Source organism: Mesoplodon mirus (genome assembly GCF_964341445.2).
Source record: "Mesoplodon mirus genome assembly, chromosome: 18".
In the NCBI taxonomy this organism is placed as follows: domain Eukaryota; kingdom Metazoa; phylum Chordata; class Mammalia; order Artiodactyla; family Ziphiidae; genus Mesoplodon; species Mesoplodon mirus.
The window spans coordinates 10741002-10764522 of record NC_138994.1 but is presented as its reverse complement, the minus strand read 5'-3'; the positions used below and the strand labels follow the sequence as shown (position 1 = coordinate 10764522).

General features: G+C 44.9%; 1 protein-coding gene and 1 pseudogene across 5 annotated transcripts in view; one reads left to right on the top strand and one right to left on the bottom strand.

Moving 5' to 3' along the window:
- Positions 1–23521, top strand: part of ERN1 (endoplasmic reticulum to nucleus signaling 1) — an 85547-nt gene that overhangs the window by 21520 nt on the left and 40506 nt on the right. For 3 of the 4 annotated variants that reach the window (XM_082604289.1, XM_082604291.1, XM_082604290.1), the window contains exon 2: positions 7611–7731. In XM_082604289.1, the coding sequence (XP_082460415.1) occupies positions 7611–7731 (121 nt within the window). Of the gene's footprint in view, positions 1–7610; positions 7732–16750; positions 16860–23521 lie in introns of those variants that run through there. The other variant, XM_082604292.1, reaches the window with a different exon arrangement.
- Positions 11410–16715, bottom strand: LOC309793655 (large ribosomal subunit protein eL43-like; annotated as a pseudogene). Its single transcript has one exon. The product of its transcript is annotated as a large ribosomal subunit protein eL43-like (transcript).

Below are 23521 nucleotides of genomic sequence, written 5' to 3'. Positions count from 1 at the left end.
GGCAGAGAATGCCCTTCTCACCTCTGAGCATTATGGCTAAGGTTAATAATTATAAGCTCTGATTCCCTAGCACATTCTAATCCATTTGCAATTTATTACTCTACATTTCGTGACATGCAATTTTAACTGTTTTCAAGATTTTGCGTGTCCTAAGTAGCAAAACAAAATAGCTTGGAAATCTTTCTTATGTAATCCTTCCCTCACTTGTGTACCTGGTTTAAGTCTTACCTATGATACCATCATGTGTATTCATCAACCAACCAGAAGTCCCTTTACTTTCGCTTTACCTCTGTGGCCCACTGTCTACTGGCTTTGAGCTGTGGCAGGGAGCCCCGCACTGTGCAAGGCAGACTCGTTGTTGGTGGCAGCTTGTAGGTTCCAGGGGTTTAGGTGTACACTATGTTGTGTAAGGATATTCTATTGGAAACATGATAATATCCATGCTAGACTTACACAAGTATGGTATTTATAGTTTGGAGGAATGGTTTTCTTAACCTTAAGTAAATAAAACTAAAGTGAGGCTTATGCAATATAACATTGCATAATCCAATGAACGCTGAAGAAAGATTAGTTAAAAAAAAAACAAAACAGGGGCTTCCCTGGTGGCGCAGTGGTTGAGAGTCCGCCTGCCGATGCAGGGGACACGGGTTCGTGCCCCTATCTCGGAGGATCCCACATGCCGCGCAGCGGCTGGGCCCGCGAGCCATGGCCGCGGAGCCTGTGTGTCCGGAGCCTGTGCTCCGCAACGGGAGAGGCCACAGCAGTGAGAGGCCCGCGTACAGCAAAAAAAAAAAAAAAAAAAAACAAAACAAAACACCAACAACCCCAAAAACCCCAGCCTCTCAGCTAATCCTAGAAATCAGTGTGGTACTCCTAAAAGAAAAAATATATAGGGGCTTCCCTGGTGGCGCAGTGGTTGAGAATCTGCCTGTTAATGCAGGGGACACGGGTTCGAGCCCTGGTCTGGGAGGATCCCACATGCCGCGGAGAGGCTAGGCCCGTGAGCTACAACTACTGAGCCTGTGCGTCTGGAGCTTGTGCTCCGCAGCAAGAGAGGCCGTGATGGTGAGAGGCCCGCACACCGCGATGAAGAGTTGCCTCCACTTGCCACAACTAGAGAAAGCCCTCGCACAGAAAGGAAGACCCAACACAGCAAAAATAAATAAATTAATTAATAAACTCCTACCCCCAGCATCTTAAAAAAAATATATATATATATGTCATTTTGTTATTAGCCAGATTATTGTATTCTAATATTATTATAAATGTTTTGGTCTGTTGGAACGGAGGTAAGAAGGGGAGAAGTTTCCTGGGAAAGATTTTTTTTTTTTTTTTTTTTTTTTTTGCCGTACGCAGGCCTCTCACTGTTGCGGCCTCTCCCGTTGCGGAGCACAGGCTCCGGACGCGCAGGCTCAGCCGCCATGGCTCACGGGCCCAGCCGCTCCACGGCATGTGGGATCCTCCCGGACCGGGGCACGAACCCGTGTCCCCTGCATCGGCAGGCGGACTCTCAACCACTGCGCCACCAGGGAAGCCCAGCCCTAGATTTTTATTCTAATCATTTTTACTGTTTTTACTTCTACTATGCTAGTGCTGCCATATAAATTGAGCTTTTGGAGATGGACACTTGGGTTAGACCCGATCAGTGTGCACACCACCTGAGAAGTGCATGGCTCTCTTGCTCACAGTGTGGGTCTTCTCTGTGTGTGCACAACTTTTTTGTGGGGGTAGAACACACTAGTTTGGGAAATAGAAACGACACTGCGGTACTCATCAAGTGTAGATCACTTTGGAAACCTGGATATGAGACATGTGTGCGTGGCCCACTTTTTCCCCGTCTTTGAGATGAAAGGTCTGTGCCAAGTTTATTAATCTTATTTCTGACCCTTGTTATTAGGTAGTCCGTTAACCTGTGGGCTGGTTCTTGAAATACCTATCTGAAATTTAAGAATTGTGTTTCTTTGGAAAATGCAGCCTTTTGGGAAACCTTGATGGGGAGCACAGGGCTGCCCTGTGTTCTGAATCCTAGAGCAGCATGCAGCCTGCTTCCTGCCGTTCTTCCTCAGGTGCCAGAGGGTGGGTGCGAGGGAGCAGCCACTTCAATGATAGCCTGGCAGCTGGAACCAAACCCTGGCCTTGCTGACTCTTCTCCTCCAGCTGCTGGTGGTGAGCCACCTCTGGCCTGACCCATCCCAAGTACTAGCTCAGAAATCGGTGGGTTTGTGTTAGAGGCTTGTTTCATTTGTTTTTGTGCTACCTAAACACATATCTGTCCCTTGTGTCCATAGTGCTCTTTACTGAAGACTTTTTCTAAACAAAGTTATCTCAGAACTCGTTTTAGAAGACTTTTTTTCTTACCTGAAATACAAGCAGTTGAGGTCATTAATGCAGGAGCAACTGACAATTAGCTGAGTTTAGAATATTAGAGAATGAAATCGTCGGCGACTACTACCTTTTAATCATCTCTATATGAGCAGTTGGTAGCTGCTTTCATGTCTTTGTGGGAAATGCAAAGCAAGTGGTGTATTTTATGCAGTGGTGTGGCTGCTGGACTTTGGGAAATCTTGCTTCATAATCAGAATCAGGATCCAGCCCCGGAATTATGTTTTCACGGGAGGGAGTTCTGGCTGAGCAGGGCAGCAGTGAGGACTGTTTTTTACCACAGAATCAACATAAGTGAAAGAAGCTGGTTTTACAGACACCCACTTTCCTAGCATCATCTGGTCCGAATTGCCAGGCTCCATGGTCCTTAGACGGGGCATTTCCAGAATTTTTATGTCAGGGTCACCTCGTGTGAGAGGACGTATGTGGCCAGACTTCCATGAGGACCAATTAGCTAATGGATCTCTCGTTTTAGGCTGGACTAGATCCCCTGCCACGACCTCTACAATGTCACTGCAATTCCTTCTTTTAGAAGTCACTGTCGAAGCCAGGAGTGTATAACCCACTTGTTTGAAAAATGAGTCAGATTCCAGGTAATCAACTTGAAACAGATCTGCAGGATCAGCCTTTTCTTTCTGCTTTCAGGCTCTCTGGAAACTAGTTTGCATAACTCTAGGGCCTGCTGCTAATTCAGCCATTGCAGGGAAAAGGGAGCACCGACAGGGTGAAGGTGATACGCAAGGTCATTATTGTGAAGCAGTGTTTTTAGATGTTTAGGTACAAATAGTTCTCAGCTGTGCTCAATATCGCACGTTGCATCTAGAAGCTTATTGAAGTCACGTGAGTTATAGCAACTCTCTGAAAGCAAACATTTTCATGCTTTAAAAAACGCTGGGGGAAAAAGGCAGAAATTTTGTAATATTAATTTGCCTGATGAGAGAATAACGCTGTTCAGAGTGGCTCGTTCTAATTTGAAAATGTCAAGAGCTTCAAAGAAGAGAAAAATCTGTCGGGTTGATAGGGTTTGTGACGTGACTGTGGACATTGTGATTAATTCAGCACTCTCAGTTGCTAAATTCAACTCCTAGCCAAACATGGTCTTTTTGAGATTTTTAGAAGACTGTATTAGTTATGTGATTAGTGTTTTATTTTGAGTCACCAACCAACCATAGACAATTGCTCTTCCTGTGGTTTCCAAGATGCTCAAACAAGGCAGGTGGCTTTTGTTTCCACACTAGTAGAGGAGCAGCACTGATATGTTTTAGTAACTATTGGCCCCTTTTAATATCAGTACTGTGGCAGGATGTATTGGAGGCATTTGGTTAATTATAGTTGTACTATAGGCTTTAATAACAGCAAAACTTTTCTATTCTGGACACACACTCTCTGACTGGGAGACCTCTGTGTTTCTAAACTTTTGTCCCATGTTTGGTGGATAGCAATGATCACAGGTGATCAGGTTGTCTAATATCCTGAGGTGGAAAGTGCTTCTGGAACTTAGGGGCTCACTGAAGCGCCTTTAAATCCCAGCTTGTCTTCCACCTGCTAACTTGTCCATCTCCTTTATATTTTATGAAAACTTCATTGCATATTACATGATCATATTATAGAAAATTTAGAAAATAGAGGAGAAAAACTATGGCTTTAATTTTACAATATTTTCTTCATCTTTTTTTTTCTATAGATATAGTAAAAAATAGCTGTGTGTGTGTGTGTATTTAGGACTATTTCAGTCTCAAGGGACAGAAACCTAGTTCCAATGAGTTTAAGAGGGGAATTGATTGCAAGGATTAGGTGTCCATGGGCCCAAGGACAGGAGCTTGGCCAGGCCTGAGGAGCAGTGGAGGCCAGGGCCCCTCTCCCGGCCTTTCAGCCATGTTTCTTCTCAGGCCTCTTCCTTCCTTCCTCCCTCCCTCCCTCCTCTCTCTCTCTCTCTCTCTCTCTTTTTTCCTTCCTTCCTTTCTTTCTTTCTTCCCTCCCTCCCCCCTTTCTTTCTTTCCTTTCTTTCTTTCTTTCCCTTCCTTCCTCCCTTCCTCCCTCTCATCCAGCTTTTTCCACATGGCAGAAAACATATCCACAGAAATCTCCCAAGTTTAATTGCTTAGTACTTTAGCTACCCAGATTGTTCAACCCAATTCTGGTGTGATTCCCAAGACCTTAAAAATGGTTGTTCCTAGGGTAACTATGTGACAGATGGAGGGGATTTCCACCTGTTGGCACCCAGATATGCATACATCTTTGCTTTTCATTTTTTCAGTCTTCCACGGCCCCCACCTAACTTCGTGCGGCACCCCACATCAAGCTGCAGACCCATTCCCCTTTCTCAGTGAGAGGCAGCCTGCCCACCCCTCCAAGTCCCATTTGTCTCCAGTCCTCAGCGGTCGTCACAGGGTCACTGTTCTCCAGGCCAGGTGCTCCGGGTGATGTGTGTTCCTCTGGTGAACTAAAATAATTTTAGTTTTAGTTCCCCTGTGAACTAAAATAATTTTAACCCCCCCGAAATAGTTGGTGTACAAGACCTTTGGATTCTGCCTAGGGCAGATGCTACCCTTGGGGCTTCCGTTTTCCTAGCCAGGTTGTACTGAGACTGATTTCCTCGTTGCAAAGGTGGCGTTAAAAGCAGACTCTTCTTCTTCATCCTTAAGGCTTTCCATGGAGAGTAGACCCAGCGGGTAGGGGTAAGGCTTGCTGTTGTTTCCCTCGTTCCAGGTGCGGAGCCCTGGCCCTGGGCAAAGTGGAGGGCTGGACTTCTTCCCCTCTAGGCCAGACACATGCAAGAGGTGAGAGGAAGTTCTGGCAGCTGCTTCGCCCCTTTGTCAGGGGGTTTCCGCCTTGGAAAAGGAATGCAAGGACTGGAGTGTTTGTTCTGCCACCTCAGCCTGCCCTGGAGAGAGCCGTTAATTGAACTTTCCCTTTTGAAGGATTAACTAGTGTCATCCTGGCTTTTACCAAGAGTGACCAGGTATTTTGGGATCAGGCTTCCATGCACAAGTAACCCTCCAGTCTCTATGTTCCATGCTAAAAGCCAGCCATACTCCTATATTTTAAAAATAGCATTTGTACTCAGCCATAAAAAGAAACGAAATTGAACTATTTGTAATGAGGTGGATAGACCTAGAGTCTATCATACAGAGTGAAGTAAGTCAGAAAGAGAAAGACAAATACCGTATGCTGACACATATATATGGAATTTAAGAAAAAGACAAATGTCATGAAGAACCTAGGGGTAAAACAGGAATAAAGACACAGACCTACTTGAGAATGGACTTGAGGATATGGGGAGGGGGAAGGGTAAGCTGTGACAAAGGGAGAGAGAGGCATGGACATATATACACTACCAAACGTAAGGTAGATAGCTAGTGGGAAGCAGCCACATAGCACAGGGAGATCAGCTCGGTGCTTTGTGACCGCCTGGAGGGGTGGGATAGGGAGAGTGGGAGGGAGGGAGACAAAAGAAGGAAGGGATATGGGAACAGATGTATATGTATAACTGATTCACTTTGTTATAAAGCAGAAACTAATACACCATTGTGAAGCAATTATATTCCAATAAAGTCGTAAAAAAAAAAATAGCATTTGTACCAAAATTCAAACTGTCGCAGTGTAAGCAAGTTGCACTGACCTTTTTTTTTTTTTTTTTTTTTTGTGATACATGGGCCTCTCACTGTTGTGGCCTCTCCCATTGCGGAGCACAGGCTCCGGACGCGCAGGCTCAGCGGCCATGGCTCACGGGCCCAGCCGCTCCGCGGCATGTGGGATCTTCCCAGACCGGGGCACAAACCCGTGTCCCTTGCATCGGCAAGTGGACTCTCAACCACTGCACCACCAGGGAAGCCCCACATTGACCTATTTTTAATTCAAGACCTACAGGAACCAGCTGATTGGTGGGACAGTATAGTGACAAAGAAAGAGAAAATCTCATTACAAGGTGGCATTGCAGAGTGGGCCCAGACCTCAAAAGGGTGTTGTCCTAGGAAACCATACCAGCTATCACCTGCTCATGTGTGTGTACACACACACACACACACAGCTGCTCCCATGGAAACCATGTGGATGAGTGTACTGTTCCTAGCAAAGCTAGAGGACGGGCAGGCCAAAAAAAAAAAAAAAAAAAGAATGTGTCCAGTATAATTATAACCACAGTGCACATTAAATTTTGGATTCTGTATTTTTCACATGATAACGTATGCAAGCATTTTTCTATATTGTGGATTCTTTCAAGTGCTATTTTAATAATTACATAATACTCCATTGACTTTGTCATAATTTGTTTCAACCATTTAGAAGTTTAGGTCTTAAAAAAAAAATTGAGGTCTTTCCTGTTTTTTGTGTTTGTATATGGGCTGTAATGAGTCTTGTTGTGCAAAGAGCTTTTTCCATATCCAGAGTTATTTCTTTAGGATGTAGAAGTGGAACTACAGGATCAGAAATATGAGTACTTTTATGCTTTCCAGGAAGATTGCGCTAACTTATAATTTTCATTGCCAATCAACAATGGATGAGAAAGTGAATTTCACTACCTTTGGCTATTTTCTGTAAAATATGTTTTTTAATTCATTAAGCATAAGAAGTACATTTTGATTTAAATTATATTTTGATTATAAGTAAAGAATAATTTGGATTATGTTTTTTATACATTTTCTTCTATAACATGTCTCTCTCAAAATCTTGGTGTTTTATTATTATATAAACTCTTTATAAGTTTATGAGAACTGTTTTTCCTATTTTGCTTTAAATATTTCCCCCAAATTCCCTGCCTTTTAAAATTTCGTAAGTGCGTGTGGGTGTGTTGGCATTCTTCTTTATCATGGAGTCTTGCAAGATAACCAGGTTTTAGAAGGTAAAATATAACCAAGAGAATGAAGTCAGTTAGAAAGCTGAGCATACTTTCTCTGTTTCAGTGGAGGCTGGCCTTGGATTATTTCAGAATCCCCATCCCTGACATGTTAGGTCATAAGCCCGTGTGCAGGAAGGATTGTTGCTCAGATAGAATAAGGCAACCTGGTTCTAGTCCTGACCCAGCTGTTGTCCAAGATGTTGTCCGTCTTGTCAGTTCAGCAGCAAACCTTGATGGGAACTTAGGCTCGTCAGCCTCGGTTTCTTCATCTGTAAGGTGGTGGATTTTAGAAGGATAACTTTTGGGGTAAGGGAGGGGCCTGTCTGTGGTTGTACATGCCCAAGGTGAAGACTCATATTGACCACGTAGATTCTTCTACCTCTCATTGCAGATTTTTGGAAGTCCCAGCACTGTGACACTTCCTGAAACCTTGCTGTTTGTATCAACCCTGGATGGAAGTTTGCATGCCGTCAGCAAGAGGACAGGCTCAATCAAATGGACTTTGAAAGAAGGTAATTTAGATTTAGTGTTTGGGTAACATGGACATTTACTCAGCTGCTTCCAAGGAAACATTCCAGAAAAAGAGAAAAACAGTTATACATGATTTAATAAAATTAAAAGGGATAATGGAGTCAAGGAGAAGAGAGCGAGCGGTTGCACTCAAAGGGTATGTTTACAGCTTGAGTTGCGATTATCCGCTAAGTGTATCAGGTGAGACAAGCTATATCTTTATCATTATTATTATTATTATTTTGCTTCTGTCTGGATTTCATGTCTGAATGGCTCTAGGCTTTTCTATTAATAGTTCTGGCTGGTTGGTCTTTAGGAAGACATGCTGCTTTAAATTTTTTTTTGAGTTCTAATGATTAGAATCTTGTCATCATAATTACAAGAAGGTATCTTCTCTAACCTCAAATTACTGATTTGTTTTTATAGAGGCTGAAATAACTGAGGGCTGTAAGGTTTGACATTCATCCAAGTTAGTCACTTTCTTGGCTCTTTACATCAAGGGAAGTAGAAGGCTTGTCTCTCATTTGATCTACCATTGCTTCCATTTTATGATCTTGTCTTCCTGGTGATGGTTTGGCAGCGTGGAGTCCCAACAGCTGGGAAATTGTATTCAATTCCCAAAGTAATCTTCCCGGATAAAAGCCAGGCACATCCCAGGATTGGGGGCTTCAGAGTCATCTCTGTTATGCAGTCCTGTCATAATTCTCCTTTGTCCCTAAATTCAGGTCTGACCGGTATGTTCCCTTCGTCACTAATCTGTGACTCATTATTCTCATGAGCACAACAAGTGTTTTCCCTTCATTAATAAAATGGTCCAAAACAGTATTTTACATGGAAACATATTGGCGTGTATCAGAAGGTCACACATCATCTTGTCAATCCAGCAGCAAACCTAGTTACCACCCATAGATGCTGGCAGCTGGGGTACCACAGACTGCCTTGCCTCACCTGCCTCACCTGCTGGGCCTGCTTGGATCAGCCAGGACTTTAAGTGACGGAAAGGACCAGGTCTCTCAGGAGTGTGGGGCCACTAGAAGATGGGAGAGCCCAGTTTCGGCAGTGCCTTACAGTCTCCCAGAGTATTATCTGTGCTCTTTCTCCTCATGTTTATACAGAGTTCTTTATATTTCAGAATTTCTGATGTTGTCCACAGATGAAAATCAACAAGTCACAAAAGGATTGAGATAAACATTTTCACTGTTAAATGTTAGGGCTGTTCCCTCAGTTTCAGTATTCCCAGGCAGGGCATTTTCCCCCCCAAGCCACTTCATTCTTCTGCTTTGCTTTTCCCTACATGTATTGTTGTAAATTGATCTCCAAGTCTTAATTTCTGCAAGTAGCCTCGACTCTATCCAACAAAACCGGGTCTTGCTTCGTTTGTTACTTAGCCAAACATAAGAATCAATTTGGGGCCTTCCCTGGTGGCGCAGTGGTTAAGACTCCTCACTCCCAATGCAGGGAGCCCGGGTTCGATCCCTGGTCTGGGAACTAGATCCCACACGCATGCCGCAACTAAGAGTTCGCCCGCCGCAACTAAGGAGCCCTCCTGCCTCAGCTAAGACCCAATGCAACCAAATAAATAAAAAAAAATTTTTTTTTAATCAATCTGTTCTGTCCTGTAACTTAGAGCTTAAAGAATTTGCCTCCTTTTAAATTTAACACATGTTTAGAGAACTTAGTCTATGAAAGATACTGTATGGGGCACAAAAAAGAAAAAGACAGCCCCTGTCCTCAGGGAGCCCACAGTCGGGAGGGAGAAATGACAAGTACATAGAACTTCAACCGGGAGCAGCCTTGAGCAACCGCCAAAGAGTGCTAGGAACTGCTGTGAGCCTGTGTCCAGCTGCGGGGGCAGGAAAGGCTCCACGCGTTGGAGCTGAACCTTGGAGGATACATTGACTTTCAGTCGGGAGTGAGGCCTGGAAAGGAGCAAAGGAGGCACCAGGTCTGGGGTGTGGGCACTGGTCCGGTTTGGGAGGAGCTTAGGGATGGAGGTGGAGGGAGGGAGGCAGGGGGGATATTGAGCCCTGTGGTAGCTCTGAGCCATTTGTACTTGAGTGAACAGGAAGTTGGGAGCCATTGAGGCGGCTGAGCAGGTGAGTGACTCAGCAGGTACTCTGCTTCCAGATTAATCCAGCAGCAGTGCATGGGGTGACTAGAGACGTGAGACCTGAGAAAGAGGGGCAGCGGGAAGGGAAGAGGTGGGGAGGATGAGAGGCGCGCCAGCGATAGAATCAGGAGAATCCAGCAACTGGTTATGTAGGCAGAGCAAGGAGGAGATAAAAGACACTTAAAGGCAGAATTAGAGAAAGCCGATGAAGGCCTAGTAATTTCAAGTAACGAAACTCAATTCAGTGAAATTTCAGTATGTTCTAAGTCTCATTGTTTTTCTGAGAATAAATTGACTTATTTTAGCTAAATTCAGCCCCGGGTAGCCTCTCTGTCTCTATTTCTATACAAAGATTAAAGATGGTAACATATATAGAGACCCTGAGTTTTCAATTTAATTTTAATCTTGCAATTATAACTGAAGATTTCAAAATTGGTATTTCTAAACCATTAATACGTAAGTAGATTATAAAGGTATCCAGATACTGTTCTAGACCCTGAGGATATAGCAAAATACTTGCCCTCATAGAGCCTTCATTTTATGGGGCGAACAGATACAGAGATAAAGTACATAGTGGTAACTGACAAAGGATTAATCTCCAAAATATACAAGCAGCTCATGCAGCTCAATATCAAGAAAACAAACGACCCAATCCAAAAATGGGCAGAAAACCTAAATAGACATTTCTCCAAAGAAGATATACAGATTGCCAACAAACACATGAAAAGATGCTCAACATCACTAATCATTAGAGAAATGCAAATCAAAACTACAATGAGGTATCACCTCACACCGGTCAGAATGGCCATCATCAAAAAATCTACAAACAATAAATGCTGGAGAGGGTGTGGAGAAAAGGGAACCCTCTTGCACTGTTGGTGGGAATGTAAATTGTTACAGCCACTATGGAGAACATTATGGAGTTTCCTTAAAAAACTAAATATAGAACTACCATATGACCCAGCAATCCCACTACTGGGCATATACCCCGAGAAAATCATAATTCAAAAAGTCATGTACCACAATGTTCATTGCAGCTCTATTTACAATAGCCAGGACGTGGAAGCAACCTAAGTGTCCATGGACAGATGAATGGATAAAGAAGTTGTGGCACATATATACAATGGAATATTACTCAGCTGTAAAAAGAAACGAAATCGAGTTATTTGTAGTGAGGTGGATGGACCTAGAGTCTGTCACACAGAGTGAAGTAAGTCAGAAAGAGAAAAACAAACACTGTATGCTAACACATATATATGGAATCTTTAAAAAAAAGGTTCTGAAGAACCTAGGGGCAGGAGAGGAATAAAGACGCAGACATAGAGAATGGACTTGAGGACACTGGGACTGGGAAGGGTAAGCTGGGACAGACGAAGAGAGTGTCATGGACATATATACACTACCAAATGTCAAATAGATAGCTAGTGGGAAGCAGCCGCATAGCACAGAGAGATCAGCTCAGTGCTTTGTGACCACCTAGAGGGGTGGGATAGGGAGGATGGGAGGGAGATGCAAGCAAGAGGGAGGGGATATGGGGATACATGTATATGTATAGCTGATTCACTTTGTTATACAGCAGAAGCTAACACACCATTGTAAAGCAATTATACTCCAATAAAGATGTTTAAAAACAAAAGTACATAGTGGTGATAAGAGCTGTGGAGGAAAGGAAAGCAGGGAAGTGGAACATTGAGTGCCAGGTAGCTGGGCTGAGGTGGGGTGGGCAGGGATGCAATTTAAAACTGGGACCCCCACTGAGAAGGTGCCATTGAGCAAGAACCCTAGGGGGCAGGGGAGTCTTTAGGCAGAAGGCATGGGTTGCGGGGGGCAAAGGTGGATGTGCTTGGCAGGGAGAAGAAGGACAGAGAAGTAGGAGTGGCTGGAGTACAGTGAGGGGAGGAAGGAGAGAAGTAAGAGAGGAACTGGGAGGCCAGTCATGTTAGGGATGCAGTGCTCCCTTACTGAATGTGTGTGTGTATGTGTGTGTGTGTTTGTGTGTGTATGAAGTACAGTTGACTTACAGTGTTGTGTTAGTTTCAGGTGTACAACATAGTGATTCAGTTTTTTTTTGCAGATTATATTCCACTATAGGTTATTATAAGATACTGGGTATAATTCCCTGTGCTATACAGTATATCCTTGTTGCTTATCTATTTTATGCATAGTAGTTTGTATCTATTAATCCCATACTCCTAATTTGTCCCTCCCCCGGCCTTCCTGTCCCCTCAGAATATTTATTGTCCCCACCACTGCCTGGAACACAATTTATAGACAGTAACCTACATATGCACACAGTTTTAAAAAGAAATATGTTACCCAACTGGTAATCTGAAATAATAAGAAAGTAGTTTTTAATTACATGTATGTAATTTAACATGTAAAGGCTCAGACACATACTGATACATACCGACACTCCACCTGTGATTGAATGCTGTACCCGTTAACACCGACTAAGAAAAATGCAGACTAGGATGGTGGCCGGATTTCCAAGATGGGGAACAATTCTCATAATATTCCAAACAAAAGAAGTACATCCCTACTTGATTCATACAGTAGTCACATTTCGAGAAGATTCATTGTGTAAACTTGTGCAAAAAGTGCTTTTGTGCTCCTATATAAAGCAGTGTAGGTTGTACACCCAGATAATTGTTAAAGGTTTTTGGCCCACGTGAGTGTCTGGCAGGACATAAGAACAGCCTGCAGATATGGGGCACTTTTCAGCTCTGCAGGGCTACCTAGGATTCCTGGCCCCCCACCAGGAGGGCCCAGTCTCTGGGACCACCAAGAAATGCCCTCACAGATTTCCTGAGCACTGCCTGTCGAGCAGTACCCTCTCCAAGGAGACCACAGGTATAGGGCCTGGTGGCTGGTGTTAAGGATGTTGTTTTTTTCAAAGCCATTGGAGGAATCTGAGCAGAAGAGTGATATACCCTGGTGTTATGGACTGAATGTTTGTGTCCTCTCCACATTCATATGTTGAAGCCTTAACCCCCCTCAATGTGATGGTATTTGGAGGTGGAGCCTTTGGGAGGTGATTTGAGTTTAGATGAGATCATGGGGGTGGTGCCCCCATAATGAGATCAGTGCCCTTATAAGAAGAAGAAGAGACCAGAGCTCACTCTCCCTCCACCACATGAGGACACAGTGAGAAGACAGCTGTCTGCACGCCAGGAAGAGGGCTCTCACCATAACTCAGCCATGCCGACACCCTGATCTTGGACTTGTAGCCTCCAGAACTGTGAGAAATAAATGTCTGTTGTTGAAGCCACCCAGGCCATGGTATTTTGTTATGGCAGCCTGGGCTAAGACACCTGGCCTCTACTTTACAGGATCAGCAGGTGCTGTGTTGAGGCTGAACTGACAGGGCCAGGTGGAGGCTACTGCACTGGTCCAGGCAAGGGAGGACGTGGGCTTGGCCCTGAGTGGCAGTGGGGGAGTCAAACTCAAATGGAAGAAACTTGCTGATGCAAACAGACCCCTTTAAGTCATCAAACTGGAGTTCTGTAGAATATATACCTGTTATTCCAGTTCATGGTTTCCTAACTGTTTACTTTTTTCAGGGGCCAACAGACTGGGAGTGTTTTTTTTTTTTCTTTCTACAGAGTGGTTTTGGCAGGTGCTTTTGTTCCTCAACCAAACATGTGTCACTGTTCCCAGAAATGGAGATTTCTCACACCACAGCAGCAAACTACACTTAGTACACAAAACGAGTTTTATTTGTTTTCAGAAGCTAATTTGAGTCCTGGCACTTTACCTTAGGTGTGATCTTTCTAAGCTGCGATTTTGTAACTGTAGCAGCACCATTGTCTGTCTCTGAAATGTCACCAGTGAACGTGGCTGCGTGTGTTTCACTGCTGCACTCCCAGCCCAAATACGAACTGAGAATGTTGCTGTCATGTTTTGTGTTATATTCATTGTACAAAGCTTGCCTTGGCTTGGTGGAGTTAAAGGACTTTCTTCGGTATTGTCTCGGCTGGTTTAGGGCTTCTTACACTCCCCTTGGAATACTAGTTAATGCTAAGTTTGACTCTCAAATCTTCATCAAATTGCACTCCCATTCCCTTCAGTCTCCTTTCCAGTAATAGTAGGTATGGGGACGGGGCCTAATTTAGTTAGTTAGTTATTTACTTACTTATATTTTTGGCTGCGTCGCGTGGCATGTGGGATCTTAGTTCCCCAACCAGGGATCGAACCCGCGACCCCTGCATTGGAAACGCGGAGTCTTAACCACTGGACGGCCAGGGAAGTCCCAGACTGGGTCTAATTTAGAACCATTCTTTACTAACTATAAAAATATGCTGCTCTCCCAGCCAGACAGGTCTAGACTCCTGAGATGTCCCGGAGATTTCTTATGAGGGAAGGATTAAAACAAAATAAGTTATTTGAAACTTGAAGAAAATCTTCCCACATGACTTTCTAAAACCATGTGCCTCTTTTCATAATTCCTACCTGTGCTGACGGTCATGGTGCACCCAGGCTAGAAAAGAGTGACACTGTGCTCCTTGGTCACCACGTCCTGTCCCCTGGACTCATGAAGGGGCTCCCAGATCTGACTACTTCTCCCTGTCCCCCTCTTCAGTGTCTCGGCCCCGCTCTCGACATCCACTTCCTGGATCCACGTAACAGTTTCCTGACCGCCATCCCTGCTGTCTGCCTTATGCTCCCATTCACCCAGCACGCAGCCCTTGGACATACCCTCTAGAAAGATTACTTGGACCGTGCTGCACCCCCTGCTGAAATGTGCTTGGTGTTGTCTGTAGCACTGCTACTCCAAGTGTGGTCTTCCCACCCCTGTTCCTTGTCCACGAGAAGTACAAAAAGGGAGCGTTAGCCTCATCCATGGTGGGTTGGAATTTTCAACAGCTGGCCCTTCACCACAGTTAGTTTGCGAAGCCCTGACCCTGGGGTGGAGTCTAAGCTCCTTAGCACACGTGCAAGGCCCTTCCCAGTCGGGCTCTCACCCCTCTCCAGCCTCAGCTGCTTGTTGCCACCACGATATCCTCTCCAGGTCTCGGAGACATCGGGCCTTTGCTTACGTCCCTTCCCTGCCAGCAGCCTGCAGTGTTGGGCAGGCCCCTGTTTATCCATTAAGACCCCCTTCACATCTTACCTCCTGGACTCCTGCAGGGTGAGAGCCTCCCTCATCGAGCTCCGGAGGCACTTCGTTGAAGCCTCTCTTATGACGCTTCCTGCTTGCTGTGAATTTTGTTTTACATTTATCTTCCTACTGGACTTCTGATTCCTTGAGGGTGGGGTCTCTGGACAGCAAGGGATGCTCTAGTAGACTTCTGAGACACCCAACACTGACTCAGGTCCCAGGGAACCCGGAGAAACAGGTGAAGCTGGGCTTTGCCTCCTCAGGATGTACTGTCATGGAAGTTTCCAGTTCCAGTTTCTGATCTTGAGTTGCACATGGCTTTTTGTGACTTTCTGCAGTTGGTTTTCTGTCCTGTCCTTCAGGCAGTGGACACGTTCCACTGAAGAGTCCGAGATTTGCCCTCAGAGGTGTGAGGGCAACATGAGAAGGGGAGGTTGTGAAAGGGATGACTTTTCATTAGTAGTTCTAATCTGTTTTCTCTTAAGGAATTTTCTAGGCTTAAGATATGCATCACTACCTTTCTCCCTCATTGCTTAAGCACAAAAAAAGGTGTTTATTTGTTCTCCATTGTTTCAGAGGGCTGAAAATTAAGTTTTTGAGAGGGGCTGTGAGAGAGGCCTGTTTCTGCTTTTGAGTCTCTTGAAAAAGTATTTTCTCTCTTTCTCTTTCTTGTGTTTTATATTTTATCATGAAAGATTCTAAACACATACAAACATAGAGATAATTACATAACGAAGCCTCTTGTACCCATTACTCAGCTTCAGTAAGCACCAGCTGGTACCCAGTCTCGTTTCTCTGTACCCCCACACACCTGGGATTTGCTTCAGAATAATACGTCTCACCGCACGGAGGGGCTTATAAATAGCAGTCATCACACACAGTAGAGCATAGGTTTCAGCTCCAGCGGGTGTTCTCTGCAGCATTGCTTGGAATGTATCGGAATACAGTTGGGAATGTTGAAGCACACAATAAAAGGCCAGTTTTGGCTGTGACTTAGTTACTGTCCTCTTGCTCATCTTTGGATGAACACTCCCATGGCTCAAGAATGAATTGTGTGAAGTTAGTGACATCCTGAGAGGCACTGGGGCATAGTCCCAAGCATTAAATTGTCTTATCCTCCTTCACGCTTGGCTATAGTTTTAACTCCTTCACAGCTGGTTATAGCATGCAGTGTGCTTTTTTAGGTCTGAGTTACTTCTGCTGAGGTGAGGATGAGTAAGACCATGGAGTCTGACAGCCTTTGGTATGGGTGGTTTTTCAGATTACGTTGGTATTTCTACAGGATCGTCTTTGTCACACATGACATTTGGTGACTTACAGAGATTACCCTGCAAGAAAACTCATAGCATCTTCCCCCAGTTCTGATGAGATTTGGAATTTCACTGTGGATTTTAGGAGCTTCTGATTAGATGTCCATTTTATTTTATTTTATTTTATTTATTTTTGTTACATAAATTAACCCATGCATCATAGGCTAGCAACATTTCAAATGGTGGCGCTTCTACTGGTCCTTCAATTCCTTCAGTCTTCTGATGACAGACCTTACTGTGATGGCAGGTGGTATTGTAGGTCCAGGCACCGCCAGCTACTGTTTTCATGCAGGAGCTACAGTGCCAGATGCCCACAGCTCGTCTCTTCATCTTGGTTTTGCCACGGAAGGAACAAGTGTACTTGGCGTGCTGGCTGATTTCAATTTTCTTCACCATTTTCCTGAGGGAGGCACCATAAGGGGTCCCATATTTACCCACGATTCCGGCCTTCTTGGTGCATTTAGCCATGTCGCCATAACCTAGGTCCGAGCCCAGAGAGTTAGATGTCTATTTTTAAATGCTGTCCTCAAGAAAGCTGAACTTCGAGGAACATTTGAGACTTGCCACCTTACAACTTGGACCTAACAACTTTAAGGGGAGTTCAAGGCGCAGGTAACCAAAGTTCCTTCCCTCTGGAGGGAGGAAATGAGGATTCCCTGACTGGTTCACTGGAGTGCATGAACCATATTGGGAAGACTTAAGTTTTGAGTTAAGGGTGTGTGTGTGTGTGTGTGTGTGACCTTGTTTCTACCAATAAGTTTTATAAGAAAACAGTATTCGGCCCTTAAGCATTTTCTTGAGGAAATGGCAGTTTTTGCCTTCAGACGAACCGATCTGGTTTCACCATCAGCTCGGATTAAAATCTCCACGTCCTCTTTAACTCATTCCTTTCCTGCAGTTCATTTTTCTGATCAGGACAAAGTCCTGTTGATATTTTTCTTCCCCTCCTGTTTGGTTCCTGCCCACCACCCTCCCTGCCCACCCTCCCCTGCCCCCACTGGCTCAGACCTCCTTACTGGGGTTATGGCATTGCCTTCCTCACTACCCTTTGTGATTCCTTCTTCTTCTCTGTCTCATCCACCGTGTCCCCTGGTGCCTGCCTGTCTCCCCTTCCTTCAGAGCCTTGTACCACATTTCTCTTCTTCTCGGAAGCCTCCAGCTGCTCCCTCCTTAGTGCCCACCACACCACCTCCCAAAGTTTCCACCGCTTTCTTCTCCAAGGTCTCACCCCGTACCAGGCAACCACCTTTCTCGTTTTGTTCACAGAAGGAGCGAGGCTCTCAAATATTTGGCGTACGGGGATGCTGAGAAGCCGTTGGGACTTCATTTGTGATCGTTTGGTCCTTAAATACCTTTCAGGAGGGTCAACCCAAAACATTTCTGGTTGCTGCACTTAGAGGTGCTGCACTTCAGGAGGTGCACTTAGAAGGGTCTGGTTTGCAGAGTGTCTAGCTGTGTCATGACATCTTACTTGTACCTGGAGAGGTCTCCCGGTCAGAGAGGCAGCTGGTTTTAAATGCCAGGTGTGTTGGGGCCAGCTGGGCGGTTGTGCTTTAGAAAGAAGAGGTGAGGAGGAGCAGGGCAGTGAAGCCAGTGCCCATCTAGATTCCTCCGGAGAAACAGTGTGTTCCAGAAATATCGATGCTCATCTAGGGAAGGGAAGAGAATGATCTCGTAGGGCCCCTTGAGCTCCAGTCAAATGGGCAGGCTGTTCTGGCAGCTTCTGTAATCAAAGCGATCTTATTCCTTCCTACATGAAAGTAAGTGTGCCCAGAGTCTCCTCCAGAGAGGGGCTGTTGGTCCCAAACTGCGGTTTGAGACAATTATTTAAATTGTGGTTGACTTCATCAGAGGCATTTTTCTGTGTTTAGGGAAGCCTGAAATAGTGCTGACAGGGTCCTTCTTGCTCGTCCCCTGTGTTTCTCTTCTCTCTTCCAGCCCTGTGACATTGTAGGATCAGGCTCTCAAGATATATACTACAGCTGAGGGCGGGCAGGAAGAACAGGCCTTTCTTTTCAACCCCCTGGAAGGGTATTTCTTAAATAGCTTCTTTTTTTTTTTTTATGGTTCTCTTCTTAAAATTGTTTTTCATTTTAGAAAAACTTCAACACACACAAAAGTAAAGAGAATAGTAAGAAAGCCGCATGCACCCAGCCACCCAGCTTCAGTGATGATCCACACATGACGTCCCCCTCCCCCCCCATCATTTTGAAGCAAATGCCATATCATTTTTTTCCCATAAATTTAAGTAATTTTTAAATGTGAGTGAACAAACGGAGCTACACCTGGGCAGTTCTTTTTAGCTTTTATCATGTAGGTTTCTGTGTGGAAAAATCCTTCTCGTTAGGATAAACTTATCAAAATGATTATGTCCCACACGCAGTATTGGATATCTTAAATTATCGACTTCCTTTCATTCTGCAGACAGCATTACCTGCTAAGTATGAGGGGAACAAAGACCCGGGCAATTCAAGCTCTGATTATTCATTGAACTGTCATAAGCCCCAGGCACTTTCCCGTATGTATTTCACAAGAAGCAAAATAGATAGTCCTTGCCCTACAAAGTGCTTAAAATTCAATCCAGCCCCCAGATTTTTTAGAACCAGAGGGGCCACATGCAATTAAGTGCCTGTCACCTGAGAAATGTGGTAAGTGCATCATGAGAACTTACCAAGGGAATTAATTCCCTGGTGGTCCAGTAGTTAGGACTCCACACTTCCACTGCAGGAGGCCCAGGTTTGATCCCTGGTCAGGGAACTGAGATCCCACAAGCTGCGTGGCAGCCAAAAGAAAAAAAGAACATACCAAGCGCGGTAGGCGTTCAGTTTCTGATTTCCTGGAGAAAGGGGCATTTGAAGGACAAGCAGAGGTAGATAGATGGAGTTGGGGCAGGTAATGGTGAGCACAGAGACTGACACGACAGCATGGGCTGAGTTTGGGGAAGAGATGTGATGAAGAAGAATTGGGCCCAGGTTTTACAGAGCCTTGAATGCTTAAGGCCTGTGGTTCCTTTGTGTGCTGAGGGGCCCTGGGAGCCACAGCGAGCTCTCGAGGCACTGCAGCTAGTTTTAAACTTTTAAGAGAAATACAGCAGTACTCCACAAGTGTCAAACACCACGCCTGAGGTAGTTAGTACTTTCAACATTAGATTGCGCTACTTTCCTCTCAAGGATGTGTCTTTGCACAGCTGAGTTTTGGGCTGTCGCTGTGATACAATTCAAATACTACATGAAAATCAACATGGAATGGTAATGAGCGTGGCTGTGTCTAACAGGAGTATAAGATTTGGGATATGTGCAGCGCCCAACGGGTACACACATCCCACTAGTGAGCAATTATGGTTAAGAATGACATAAACATTTCTCTTTCAGTTTATGTGTAGTAGTATTTTTTTCCACATGGCCTCTACGTTGCGAGGCCCTAAATACTTAAGTCATTTGGACCTAACCACTTAATAAATGGAGCCATTTTGGCCTCGGGCCTTGTGAAGAAATTACTGAGACACTAAGGGTGCTGTGAACCAACAAAGTTTGGGAACCTCTGACCTGAGCCACAGAGATAGAAGGTATTCAGTCGGCAGAGGGGAGCCGTTGTAGGATTTTACATGGAGGAAAGACAAGAACAGATTTGCCTTTGACAGCCCTTGGGCAGTGGGTGGAGTGCATGTCTGAGGGGCAGAGGTCCGAGACGGGGAGCTTGGTTAGGAGACTGACGTCGAGCCAGTGGGAAGTGGTGACTGCCACATTTTGGTGAAGGAGAGGAAAAGGAGGACCTAGATTTTTGAGAAACGTTTAGTAGGTCTAATCTTATAAAACTCAGGATCTAATTGAATGGGAGAGGGTTAGAATTAAGAGAAGCGGGGGAAGTCAGGAGAACTCTGAGGTTCCAGATTGTGTGACCGGGTGGAAGTGTGGTCAACGAACCGATCTGGGGGATTCAAAAGGAGGAGCAGATTCAGGATGGATGACGGGTTCTGGGGCTGAGAGACTCCATAAGCAGTTGGAAGTGGGACCGGGTCAGGGGCTCCACTGGAGAATGTTGCCAGATGTCATGTGGAGACCTAATGAGAAGGATTTGTCAGTGTTTATTAGGCTCGGCCACTGGAACTTGACACTGACAGTTTTTTTTTTTTTTTTTTTTTTTCTTTTTGCGGTATGCGGGCCTCTCACTGTTGTGGCCTCTCCCGTTGCGGAGCACAGGCTCCGGACGCGCAGGCCCAGCGGCCATGGCTCACGGGCCCAGCCGCTCCGCGGCATATGGGATCCTCCCAGACCGGGGTACGAACCCGTATCCCCTGCATCGGCAGGCGGACTCTCAACCACTGCGCCACCAGGGAGGCCCGACACTGACAGTTTTGACCTTATCCTGAGGGTAGGGGCCAGAGAGCAGTGCCTTGAGAAAGGTATGGAAAGTGAGAGGGTGAAACAGAGGATGCAGAGCATTGGTTTCCCGGTATGGCTCAGCATCAGAATGACCTCACATGTGTTAAAAATTCAAATTCCCTGGCTCTACCTACAGAATCAACTTCCTGGGGGAAAGACCTAGGAATCAACATTTAAAAAACTATAGGCAAAAAAAAAAAAAAAAGGTTCTGAAGAACCTAGGGGCAGGACGGAAATAAAGACTCAGACGTAGAGAATGGACTTGAGGACACGGGGACTGGGAAGGGTAAGCTGGGACGGACGAAGAGAGTGTCATGGACATATATACACTACCAAATGTCAAATAGATAGCTAGTGGGAAGCAGCCGCATAGCACAGGGAGATCAGCTCAGTGCTTTGTGACCACCTAGAGGGGTGGGTTAGGGAGGGTGGGAGGGAGACGCAAGAGGGAGGGGATATGGGGATATATGTATATGTATAGCTGATTCACTTTGTTATACAGCAGAAACTAATACACCATTGTAAAGCAATCATACTCCAATAAAGATGTTTTTTAAAAAATCTTTCTGGAATTTTGATAGGAATTACATTATACTTGTATATCAGTTTGGGAAGAATTGGTATCTTTTCTATGTTGAATCTTCTATACTATGAACATGGTATGTCTCTGCATTTTAGATCTTTTATTTCTCTCATCAGCATTTTGAAGTTTTCAACATATAAGTCTTGTCCCTCTTTTGTTTGATTTACATCTAAGTATTTTTTAAAGAACTGTATATGATACTGTGTTTTTAATTTTGATGTCAACATGTTTATCAATTGATTTTTGTGTGTTAAAAAAATTTTTTTAAAGATAAAAAACTCTAGGCAACTTACACATTGCTGGTGGGAATGCAAAATCGTACAGCCCCTTTTGAGGGCTGTTTGGCAGTTTCTTGTCAAGTCAAATGTAAACAGTATGGCTCAGTCATTCTACTCCCAGGTATTTTCCCAAGAGAGATGAAAATATAGGTCCAAAGACGTGTACACAAATGTTCCTAGCAGCTTTATTCACGTTTTTCCAGCCAAAAATTGGAAATGACCCAAACATCCATCAACAGATAAACAATGGATGGTATGCCCATACAGTGGAGTACTATTCAGCAGCAAAAAAGAACAAACTGATACACTCAACATTATGGGTGAATTTCAGAAACATGCAGAGAGAAAGAAGCCAGACAGAAAAGAGAACCTCCTGTATGAATTCCATTTGTGAAATTTTAGAACAAACATAACAGATCTGTCAGTGGTGTCTGGGGTGGGGGTTAGGGTATTGAATCTAAGGGGATATGAGAAGATGTTTCAGGGTGATGGAAATATTCTGTATCTTGATCATGAGGATAGCTACGTGGATGTGCATGTTTTTCAAGACTCATCGAGGGAATTCCCTGGTGGTCCAGTAGTTAGGACTCTGTGCCCTCACTGCCAAGGGCCCAGGTTCGATTACTGGTCGGGGAACTAAAATCCCACAAGCCGTGCAGCATGGCCCAAAAAAAAAAAAAAAAAAAAAGACTCGTCAAACTGTACACTTCAAGTGGATGCACTTAGGAGAGAACGGGGAGCGTGTACAAAGGAGGCAAGGGGACCCCAGAGGTTTGGTGTGTTTGTAGGTAGAGGGGAAGGAGTTAGCCAGAAGGATTTGAAGATCCTTGGAGACAGGATACCGTCTGGGGGCTTTAGATGTGTGAGTGTGAAATATCTGTGAACATGAAGGTGAAAACGTCCTCTTATAGAGATGTGAAGGGAAGGGTGGGGTTGGACCAACCTGGAGGGTGAGGGGTAGGAAGTTTCTGAGAACTCTCTCTGCTCCCCTCACTTCCCCTGTGCCACAGAGGGGAGTCATGTGCGGAGAGGAAAGAGCCTTGAGGCAAGGAGTGAAGGTCCGAAACACCAGCTGTGAGGAACGGGGAACAGAGGCCAACCAGGAAGTAGATAAACATATTTCCTCTGACATGGGGCCCAGCTGGCCATACATATATTTTGGTGTCTCCACAAGTGATTATAGTGTTTTCTTCGGCAGTGCTCAGAAGCCTGGGCAGAGGAAAGGGGATTGCTAGGTGGATTCTGGGTTGAGGGTTGATAGAGCATAGCTGCTGGATTGTAGGAAGTGATCAGCAATGGATATCCAGGCAGGGCAGGAGTGGAAGTGGGAAGGAAACTAACATTTATCGATTGCCCCATTCAGTAAATATATTGAGCAGCTCCTGTGCGCCAGGCAGTGTTTTAGATGTTGGGGGTATAGCAGGCAGCGAAAGATAAATCCCAGCCCCCTTGGATCTTACAGTGGCCAGAGTCGGACATTAAAAAAATAAGCAAAATATACAGTACTTTGGAGGTGGTAAGTGTCATGGAGAAAAGTTAAGCAGGGAAGAGGGGTAGGGAATCCTGGGTGGGGTAGGAGATGGTCGTGGAAGACCTCTCTGAGATGGTGACATTTGATCAAAGACCTCGGCACAGGGAACAGTAAATGCAAAGGCCCCAAGGCAGGGGCAGGCTTGGCAGTATTCGAGGAATACCCTGTATTCCCGCATGGCATTCCAGCATTCCTCCTCACCAGAATAGAGTGAGGAGGAGATAAGCGGAGAGTGCCAGGGTGGGTGTGGGAGGGTAGGATTGTGTGGGGTTTGTAGGCCGCAGTGTGAACATTGGCCTCTACTGAGTGAGATGGGACCCATCAAAGGATTGTGAGTGGCAGGGAAGCATAATCTGATTTACGTCTTTAGAAGGATCAGTCTCTATCAAGGCACTGACTTACGGTCCTAACAAATATTTAACCTTCTTTAATCCACATGGAGATGCTGCATGAGTTTGGTGTTATTATCTCTATTTCTTTTTTTCTCTTCACTGATGAGG